The following is an 11,005-nucleotide window of genomic DNA, read 5'->3' on the forward strand; positions in this document are numbered from 1 at the left end:
TACAGGGGCAAAACATAAATTGGTCCAACTGTACTTATGAGTATCTCTGAAGGGTTATCATACTGTTGATTGGATATATCCGATGGACACAAAAATATATATGTGGTGACAAGAGTGCAGTTGTCGGTCTTTAGTGGATTGTCCATCAGTTAACGGATGGTGGATTTCGTGGCTAAAGAGTTTAGTCAGCTATTCACGTACCGTTAGAGCTTCAAGCTATAGGTCCATCAGGCCCCATTGGTAGCTCAATGGATTCAAGTTAAGAATCAGTTTTTGGGTCAGTTTGAAGTTTTCAAATTGACAAGAGGGAGTTTGATTATATATATTATGATTAAACTGGTTCAATTATATATGATATAGTTGACATGATGTATGAGATACATTAATTGGAGGAAAATGATGTAAATATGACTTATATCAAGTAAAGGAGAAAATTACTATAGTTTAAATGTTGCATATGATGTGATAATAAAGCTATAGGTTATAAATATAATATGATAAGTTAGTTATTATATTTATTTATATTTAAAACAATTATTAGATAATTGTTGGTGGTTTCTCCATAACCGTGTGTGAAAGTGGGAGGGTGTATTCAGTTTTCATAACTGAAGGATAAAATAAAAATTGTTTTCATTTTTGGAAAAGGATCGAAGTATCGCTTCATTGGTTGTACACTGCCTATCGTTTAGCTCAATCGTGTTGTTTTACTAAATGATCACGTGTCTGAGTGAGATTCACTAAACGATTGTGTAAATGATCAAGCTGTTTTTCCTAAACGACCGTGTACCTTTTCTAAATGATCAAACACAAGTCTATACAATATATGAGACACAAACCTATCCCATTTTCTTGGTCGTTTAATACGATTGTTCTTTCCTCCTTTCCTCTATCAAATCCAACAGAGCCCACACCTCCTGGATTCTCACTCCGAGAATACCAAGGTCACTAAGTGGTGGTATACTAGTTGCTGCTTGTTCGTGGAGAAGACTATTTGTTTGGTGAGCGACAACGAGAGATTGGGGTAGACGTTCGCAGCGACAGCGAGAGGTGCTGATCCAAACGAGAGTGAGAGAAAGATAGAAGAAGTGTTCTTCAAAGGTGAGTCTCTCATTCCTTTGTATTTATTTATTGAAATCATGCCGTAATTTGTTCTAAAATGCATACTTATTTGTATGTTTGTGTATGCTTGTAATTCCATCATAATGAATTTGGAACAATCTTGCTTCTACTCATAGGGTCTCTTGGATAAGAGTTTCTTTAAGTGATGTACTACCGGTTTGCCCCCGAACCCCAATTGATATGAGATTGTGTTTGCACTGAAAGCATGATTATGTGTTGATGGGTTCAATTGGTATGACTTATTAGGGTTGGCTATTGAAAGTGTTGTGGAGACCCGTGTTTTAGATGGTGGAAATTATTATATTATGTGAATGTTTGCTACGTTTAATTGATGGATGGATTTAGAGACTGTTTTGATATCTTTTAAGCACGAATTAAAACTATGATTGTACGCTTATGATTATGTTGGACTGACTGTGACTGTTAGCACTCTTAGTGGGCTATGCACATCGCATGTTGTAAGCCTTCGGGTTCACACCTTATGCCTATGTTACAGTGTTCCCTTAGGATCACCGTTTATGCTGATGACTGTGCCCTCCGGGGTCACTACTTATGAAAGCATGTCTTCGGGTTCGCTCCTTATGCTTATGCCTATGACTATGCCTACGATGCGTAACGTTTACCTAGCCCCGATAGGAAGTCTAATAGTTCACTCAGTGAGCCCAATAATGGGTCGCTTACTGGGTATGTTTATATACTCATCCTTTTCCTTTCATGTTTTTTAGATAAAGGTAAAGATAGACCCGCGAATGACAAGAGGGATCCGTGACTCGGCCATTTGAACATGCTATCGCTTCCACACTTAGGTTTCATTTGCTAAGGTTTTATTTAGAAGTCTAGCATTTTAAAATCCATGATTATTTCATTTATTAATTTGTTAATTTGTTTAATTACTATTTATTCTAAATTTGGGTCAGGGGTACACCGAACGTATTTTTTGGACTTTATTATTTGAGCTTTATTTAAGGAAATAAAAGTTCTATTTCTTTTATTTAATTTTCCCTCGATGAATTTATTGTTAAGCCTATGCATGCACATAGTAGCATCTTAGAAACATAATAGAAATTTTGGTCTTTACAAGTAAAGTAAAAAAAATTTGTTATCATCAAAACATTAATTAATTTGAGATTAAGACCAAAAAGCCAACAAATTTAAGGTAAAGTGGATTCAGGATAAAATAAGTCTAGGTTCGAACTAATCATTTATCCAATTAAATCTAAATCTAATCTATGTAGGATAAGTAAAGATTTACCTCATCTTAATCCTAAGAGAAAAATGTAAATTCAGTCATTTTCTCTATAAACACATCCTGAATTAATTGATGAATGGACGGTGGCTTTTAAGCATGAATTAAAACTATAAAATGGATCTTAATCTTGAACTTGAATTTGAATTTGAAACTTAAATTTCAGGTTTCTTCTCATTTTATAGTTCTTTATCTTTGATTTTGGCATAGAAGTGATTTTTGTTTTGCATAGATGCTCTTCTGCGAATTATCATTGTTGTCAGTACATGCAAATTGGGTGCAATGTTTCTGTTTAGATTTCGTCATATATATATATATATATCTAATTTTATTCATCTCCATCTCCAAGACGGCACAATCAAATTCCGATCGAGAAGGATATATATTGATCATATTATGGTTGACTCATACCCTAAAACATTATTGATGCCCAAGACTAAGTTGTAAAAAAAATGTAATATTAAATAAGTTAAATTACATCCCTTAGCTTATCAAGGTAACTAAATTATATTACATTTTTTAGGTTTGAAGTTCAAATCTTTCCACAAAATTTATTGTACTAAAAAAATCACATCATTAAATAATCTTCCAATAGTACTTAGGCTACCAGTGTTGTTTAACCTAACCATTCATCATTTCATATTTTATTTAATTTAATGACAAAACATAGATAACTAATTCTTAGTCGTTGATATATATATATAGCTTTCTTCGACTAATCTCTATCTCACCGAATATGCTCTAAACATTATACTTGAGTCTTACTTATAAAATAACGTTTAAAATACACCAAGACAAACTTTATCCTATTTTTAATTTCTTTATTTATTTTCTTTAATTTTTTTGTTCTTTTTCTTCAATTGAATAGGTTATGGGTACATTTTTATATATGCAAATAAATTAAAAGGACCCGGACCAATAAACTAGGACCAGCAAATTTTTATTTTTTTGATGAAAATGGTTATTTAACAATAACGACGCCAATTGCCAACTATCCAAATAATAGTTAAATAAAAAATTATAAGAAACAAAAATAGTGAAGACGAATAATTGACCAACAGAGTTGAACGTCGACATTATAATAATTTTGTCAATTAGCCATCGTTTTGGAAGAGTCAGATAAATTAGCCGTTGATCAACAAATACCAATTTTTAAAATAAAATTATATCATTCTATTATATCGTAGAAAAATTATAAAATATAAAAAATAAATAACAAGAAATGTAAATATAAAATAAATAATATACCTTTTAAAAGTATATAAATAATATACATTTTAATTTATTTAAAATTTAAAACGTTTATTACTAATTTAAATTTAAATTTTAAATTTTTCCATAAATATTTAGAAGTTTTATCAATATTTCGTACAATTAACATCTTGAAATTTCGTAGAGAATGATATTTTAAACATTGGTTAATTTACATTTGATGCTTGTTAATTATATTTTCGAAAAGAGGTTCATTATTCTCTCTCTTTTAATCAAGGGTAGTTATTAAAATACGACAAGTCAATGAAATTCTTAAATAATTAATTGTAGTTGCATTTAAAAATTAGTAGAGCATAACAATAATTAAATAAAGATTTTGAATTTAATGTGTGTCGTATTCATATAATGTAGAAAGTAATGATAAATAAAAGGAAAATTTTAAAAGGCTGAAAAAGACTGTATGAATATATTTATTTAATTATTGTAAATTACTAAGGAAATTGAAGTTAGAAAATGGTAGTTGAACACTCCATTAATTTTTGGAGCCTCCAACTCCAAGTACATACATAAACAAAGATGTGAGTCCTTCCATTTGTGTGTATAAAAGGGAAGGTTGGATTTATAGTTTCTCCCATCCAATTTTGATTATAATTCAGACCAAAATTAAAACATGTCGCCCTTTAAAGTTGGAGCTTTAGTGTTCTTCTTGTGTATGATGTTGATGGGGTCTTCGGCCCAACTCAGCCCTACCTTCTACGACCAATCTTGCCCTAATCTAACTGCCATAGTCAGAGATACAATAAGCCAGGCATTGCAGAGTGATGTTCGAGCCGGAGCCAAGCTCATTCGCTTTCACTTCCACGATTGCTTCGTCAATGTAAGACCCTCATCCATTATTCTCTTTCAATTTAAAGCCAAGTCAGTTCTGGTTAAGAATCTAGTGAGAAAAATACTTCGTTGCATGTCGAACAGCAGTTATTTTGTGCTGAATGAGTGAATTTGCATGCAGGGTTGTGATGGGTCAGTTCTACTAGAGAATCAAGATGGAGTAGAAAGCGAGTTGGATGCTCCAGGGAACCAAGGAATACAAGGCTTCGACATTGTGGACAACATAAAAGCTGCTATCGAAGCTGCGTGCCCAAACACCGTGTCTTGTGCTGACATCTTAGCCATTTCAGCTCGTGAATCTGTCATCTTGGTAAATTAAGTAAATTAAAATTTTAATATGTTTGGAAACATAGGGTATGAAAATATGAAGTTTGAATCGGATGATGCAGACAGGAGGGCCAAGTTGGGTAGTCCAATTGGGAAGAAGAGATAGTACAAATGCAAACAGAACGGGAGCAGAAAACAATCTCCCAAGCCCGTTTGAAACACTTGATCAACTTCGGGCAAAATTTAATGCAGTTGGCCTCGATTCTACCGATCTCGTGGCTTTATCCGGTAAGACGTAACAATTTTATTATAAAACTAATTGGGTAATTAGAAAATAAAAAGAATTGAACTTACAGTAGTGGTTAATTAATTAGGAGCACATACTTTCGGAAGGTCAAGATGCGTATTCTTCAGCGGGCGGCTAAGCAATTTCAGCGGTACCGGAAGTCCAGACCCCACTCTTGACCCTACATTGCGGGATGCGCTTGTCATCGCTTGTCCGACCGGAGACGGAAACAACCGCATCGCACTTGACGTGGCGACGCCGGAGGACTTTGACAATGCATATTACACCAATTTGGTAAACAACCGTGGGCTTCTCCAATCGGATCAAGAGCTGTTCTCAACGGAAGGGGCGGAGACCATAGCCACCGTGAACCGTTTTGCGGCGAACCAATCTGATTTTTTTGGTCAGTTCGGTCAGTCTATGATAAACATGGGGAACCTTCAACCATTACTTGCACCCAATGGAGAAATCAGGTCCAATTGTAGGCGCGTTAATCCTTCCAATATTACTACTGCTGCTATTGCTTTTATGTAACTAATCTATTTTTATTTTCTCCTTTCTCTGTCTTTTCTTTCTCTTTTTCTATTTCTCCAAAAACATATCATGCATGGGATAGAATTTCATCTCAATTTGGGCTGTTTAATAAAACATGTTTCCTCTCTCTTATGTTTTATAATTTCCCCATAATTTCAATTTAATTAACACAAAAAAGTGTTCATATGGTAACCAAGTCCCCCTCCCATAGTCTAAAAACAATAAAAATAAAAATAAGTCCCCCTCCCAAACCTATTATCTTGGGGGCAATTCTTGGTTGTCATTTTCCCTATAATACGGAGGGATATTAAATAATGCAAACAATATTTATGATGTAAGAATCAAATTGAAACCTAAGCCAAACATTAGGGTCTAAATTGTCACTCTTCAAATCGAAACTATATGTATGTCAACATAAACCAAATTTATAATCTCTATTATATTAAAAGAGGCTAGAGGGAGATAATTTTTCACTTCCCTCTTTGTCCTACCTTTTTTATTAATGTCCATTTTACCCTCACTCACACCCTTCCATTGTAAGCACGTGTCTTACACTCACACTCTTATCTCATGACAAAATCCTAATCATATAATAATATATTTTTCTTCTTTTAATTTTACATTCATGTTTAATCTAAAATTTTTGAAACCTTATATCTATTCATTTTGAAACCTTTGGAGAAAAAACTACTTCCTTATAAAAAGATCAATCATGAATCAAATTATTTTCAATAAAATAAACTTTTGAGTAAATCTACAAAGGAGCTATATTTCTTTTAATAATCAAGGTAATCACCAATTTTTGTATTTGTCTTCTTTTAGAAATTTTAATATTTTTGGTGCAACATCACATATTTTATGATGGTTACTTCTCAAATATGCTCTCTTTGCAACTATATGGAAAGGAGGCTTCAATTGTAGATCACACTTGAAAAAATAGATAATTAATCTAAGAAGCACTTTGTTAGACTTACTGTTACAAACAATAGAGCCAACATTGTAAAAGACAAAGAAGATAAATAACACACAAAATTGTTAACCCAATTTGGTGTAGTATTATCAACATCTAGGGTTTCAGAGCTCAATTGAAAAGGAGTTTCACTAAGATTCAAAGATTTACAAAGAAACAACTTATCTGATAGATGAACTATCGTGTGTTACAATAAACCAAAGACAAATGCTCTATTTAGGCTCCCCATAAATTTGATATTCCTTGTCTAAAGATCTTCTCACAATCCAAGTTCCCCTTGAAATCAAAGCCTCTTGTTTGTCAAATCTTGTTTGTTTAGGCTCCCCCTAAACTCACTATTCCTAAAAATCATACACATGTGGTCAACGTGCAAAATACTACACAGAGCTTTTCTTCTTATTTTATTTTCTCAATTGCGGCGTCAATCTCAAAAACCTAAAACGACACCTTTAGAGCCTTCAAAGAAACAAAACCAAAAAGATAAGAATAAAACCAAGATCTACCAATCTGTCACATTAGACCAATAAAGAAAAAACCCAAAAGCCAAAGAAGGTAATAAAGAGAAACTACCAAAATCACCAACATCCAAAACAGAATGTGAAACCAACAACTAATAAAGAAAAATTTACACGTCAACCAATTGCAATAACAATACTCAAAATATAGATGTTGGGATTGATATTGTTTACTATATTCGTTCACCCTTTTTGCTATTTTGATTGGTAAAGAGGCGAGGATTGAGAGTTGGAGGTACCGATTGTAAAATATGGAATACAATGTCGTCTATAAAGGGATAATATTATTTTCTTACGTAAACCAATTGTCAATAAGTTCTGGAGAACCCTTCATACACTTTCTCTATATTTGTATAAGTTTTCTCTCCCCTGTTTTTTATGTTTGATGTCTTCACTTTGATGGAAAGTATTTGTTATTCTAATCATATATGCCCATTTGAATTTTTTGGCATATACATATATATATACACTCCTCCAATCATAGTGACAAAAAAGGAAAAACAATGAAAAAATAGGGCAGAGAGATATGAACAAGATAATTTGGAGAAAGGGGTAAACATGTAGGGAGATTTTATTAAATTAATTTAATATTATGATTTTTCTTTTTTATGGACAAAATAAATCTGGGTGTATGGTCAACTAATACAAAGGTTGTTAATAGATCATTTCCCCCTTTTCTTAAATTAACAAAATAGAATAATTTTGTATTTTAATTCCATTTTAGCGTTCCCGTGAGATTTTTTAAAGGTGTTCTCTTAACAACAACGTAGTAAGCAAACTCAATTTTTTAAAAATAAGAATGGAAATCCACTTTAAAAAATAATATTTTTTAAATTATTCTATTTCAAGTCAAAGACATTCAAGACTTAAAATAAAAAAGAAAAAAATAAGGAAGATAGAGATATGAATGGGATAATTAAAGGAAAATTGAGATATGGAGAGAGGAGTTAGAAAATATTTATTGAGAGATTATTAATATTAATTTAATCTTTTTCTTTTTCAGAATCTAATTCTATAATATAAACTTTCTCCTATTTTTTCTTGACAGAATAAATTTATGGCGTCAATTAATGTCCTTTTTCCCTTTTTTTAATTAATAAACAATATAATTTTAAGATTATTCCCTAATACACGATATGTTTTTTTCATATTTTAATTATTCCCTTTTTTTAACGATTTTATGATAAAATGTAATTTTTATAAAAATAAATAAATAAATAACCAACAAATTTTTTCCCTTAAAAAAGGAGAGGTTCATTTAAAAAATTATATAAAAATTTTACTTTCATTTGTTTTTCCCCTCCTACCTTTGAAAAACTATAAAAGAATTACTCCATTAAATATAATAAAGATATGTTTTTATATCACTTCTATATCAATTTTATTTCACACATTATATTCGCATCATATTTTAATTTTATTCATCCATATATTTTTTATTTTTCTATTTTTCTATTTTTAAATTTCATACCAACTATTTAAATTTTAAATTTAGTTATAAGTATTCATTTAAAATTTTATTTTCCTTTAAAAATCGTCTCCAAATTTTCATTAACTTTAAAAATATCTCATATCCATTGTATATTCACTTGAAACAAAAATATATAGTTTTTTATACTATTTTTGAATGATTCATTTCATGTTAAATATTTACCAATAAAATTTAATAAAAGTTTAATCAAAATTTTATGTTAAAAAAAATTAAATCACAATTTAAAATTTAATGAATAAATTTATGTCAAAAAAATTTTAAGCCTCACATAGTTCAACTAAAAAGCATTATAAATGGAAAAAAGAAAAAAAAAACAATACAAGTAGTTAAGATAGATCATATATAGGCCACCGGTATCTAAATAATTTAATTTTGATTACTCGGTAAATTTCACATAATATTATAATAAAAAAAATAGATCACTGTTTAAGTAGTATTTTTTTTCTATCAACGATTAACTAGTTGTATAAAAGATTTCATATTTAAAATTGTTAATGGTAATAAGTTGAAAATTTTGTTGTCATTGTTAAATGAAAATTTTTGGACCAATCACAAATTGCCACGTCATTCATGAGGAAATTCAAAATCATCAAATTTGGGACCAATTAGAAGTTGGAATGTGTCCCAAATTGAAGTTTGAGACAAATTTCGATGATGTCACGTGGTTTTATCATGACTACGATTAATGTGACCTAATTTGTTATTATTATTTGGGTTAAAGTCTAACCAAGCAAAAAAATGGGCTGAATTTAACCCAAATGTCAAATCAAGCTAAAGTCCAACTAATCAGGCCCAAAGGCCGGGCCCATGGACCAACCAAGCTTACTTCCAACTAATTGGGCCCAAGGGCCAAACCTATGGACCAACCAAGCCCAAGCCCACGACGCCCGCCTGAGAATACTATAAATAGAGAAGTCTTCTTCATTTGTGGGAGGTCAAGAATTCTATACTCCAAAGCACCTAGAGAGAATTGTCCCAATAATCAGAAGACATCCAAACTCTTGAAGCTAACGACACTTGAAGACTGAAGTCCTTTGAAGATACAAGCATTCTGACAACACTTGAAGACTGAAGTCCTTTGAAGATACAAGCTTCCTTCCAAGACTCCAAGCTCAAGAACATCCATACGCTTTGCTTCTATACATCAAGCGTACACATTCAACTAAGAGAGAATCAGAAGTTCAAGTACTAAAGATCGAACCACATCACATCAAATCAACACCAACTCAAGTTCAACTCCACGAAAAAAGTTTCTCCGGAAGCTTCGTACGAGCACTAATCCTCCAATAAGATCATCAAGCCCAAAGACCGATAATCCAACAAGATCAACAAGCCCAAAAGCTGGTCATCAAAGAAGATCAACAAATCTAAAGGTTGATCATCCAGAAAATCAACAAGTCCAAAGACCGATCGTACAAGAAGATCGAAAAGCCTAAAGGCCGATCATTCAAGAAGGTCAACAATCCCAAAAGTCGATCATCTAAGAAGGTCAACAAGCCTAAAGACCGATCATCCAAGAAGATCAACTAGTTCAAATATTAAAGTTTATTTTGAATGCATCAAAGAATTATTATATTAGAGATTGCTATATTGAAATCAATACAAATACAAAGTTCAAATTCCACGAATTAAGTTTTCCCGAAAACCTCGTGCGGAAAAATTGATATGCCAAGTGGGTCCTCTCTACCTCCCATCTCTCTCTCATCAGCCAAGTTAATAAGTCGACAAATGACACCGAAGAAAGAGACAACTAAAGTAACTGTTGCAAGGGACGCTTACACGTGACTTGTCACCCGCAATCATTCAAAAGAGATCATGCAAGAATAAGAACAAGATCAAGGTTCTGTCCTCACAAAGAAAGTGAGAATAGTTGACAGAATCTCCTAAAGACGAGATCTTCATCAGAGAAAATCCCTTGTTTGACAATTCTACTCCAGCTTCTAATCGATCGGAGAAAGAAACACACTTTGATATAGTGTCTATCATGATGGCTAATGTAATAACTGAGTCGGCCATGGCAAAGATGGAGAGAAAGATAAATTTCCTAATGAAATCTATAGAGGAGCGAGACCATGAAATCGCTGCCTTAAGAGAAAAAATGTAGGCTCATGAAGATGCTGAGTCGAGTCAAACTCTTGCTGTTATGGCCAACAACAAAGCGAAGATCGTGTTCCAAGAAAACCAATCACAACAATCAAATTCTGTTACCTTATTGTCGGTCCAACAACTGCATTATATGAATATCAACTCTATCAGAGCTCAATATGGAGGCCGTCTCAGGCTTCTTTCATGTACTCCAAGCCATACACTAAAAGAATCAACAACCTGAGATTACTTGCTGGGTACCAACCTCTAAAGTTCCAACAGTTTGAAGGAAAGGACAATCTGAAACAACATATTGCTCACTTCATCGAAACCTATGAAAATGCAGGAACCAGATTTGAAGATGGAAAAGCATTGATGAAGCCTTTGAACA

The 11,005-nt window shown here is 32.3% G+C and overlaps 1 protein-coding gene across 1 annotated transcript; it reads left to right on the top strand.

The window, feature by feature from the left end:
• The first annotated feature begins 4,035 nt into the window (after nucleotides 1-4,035).
• On the top strand, nucleotides 4,036-5,694 carry LOC120089207 (peroxidase 2-like). Its single transcript, XM_039046618.2, has 4 exons — nucleotides 4,036-4,454; nucleotides 4,587-4,775; nucleotides 4,855-5,020; nucleotides 5,107-5,694. Exons 1-4 carry the CDS (start codon nucleotides 4,248-4,250, stop codon nucleotides 5,550-5,552), a joined length of 1,008 nt encoding a protein of 335 aa, XP_038902546.2. The 5' UTR covers nucleotides 4,036-4,247; the 3' UTR covers nucleotides 5,553-5,694.
• Nucleotides 5,695-11,005: the final 5,311 nt, after the last annotated feature.

The sequence above is a fragment of the Benincasa hispida genome, chromosome 10 (assembly GCF_027475165.1).
Source record: "Benincasa hispida cultivar pf3 chromosome 10, pf3_genome.v1.1, whole genome shotgun sequence".
Taxonomy (NCBI): domain Eukaryota; kingdom Viridiplantae; phylum Streptophyta; class Magnoliopsida; order Cucurbitales; family Cucurbitaceae; genus Benincasa; species Benincasa hispida.

Bases quoted from the DNA above. Each gene is read 5' to 3' on its own strand.
- LOC120089207 (XM_039046618.2), top strand. From the start codon at position 4,248: ATGTCGCCCTTTAAAGTTGGAGCTTTAGTGTTCTTCTTGTGTATGATG. The intron at 4,455-4,586 runs GTAAGACCCTCA...ATTTGCATGCAG, and splicing joins TCCACGATTGCTTCGTCAAT to GGTTGTGATGGGTCAGTTCT. The intron at 5,021-5,106 runs GTAAGACGTAAC...TTAATTAATTAG, and splicing joins CGATCTCGTGGCTTTATCCG to GAGCACATACTTTCGGAAGG.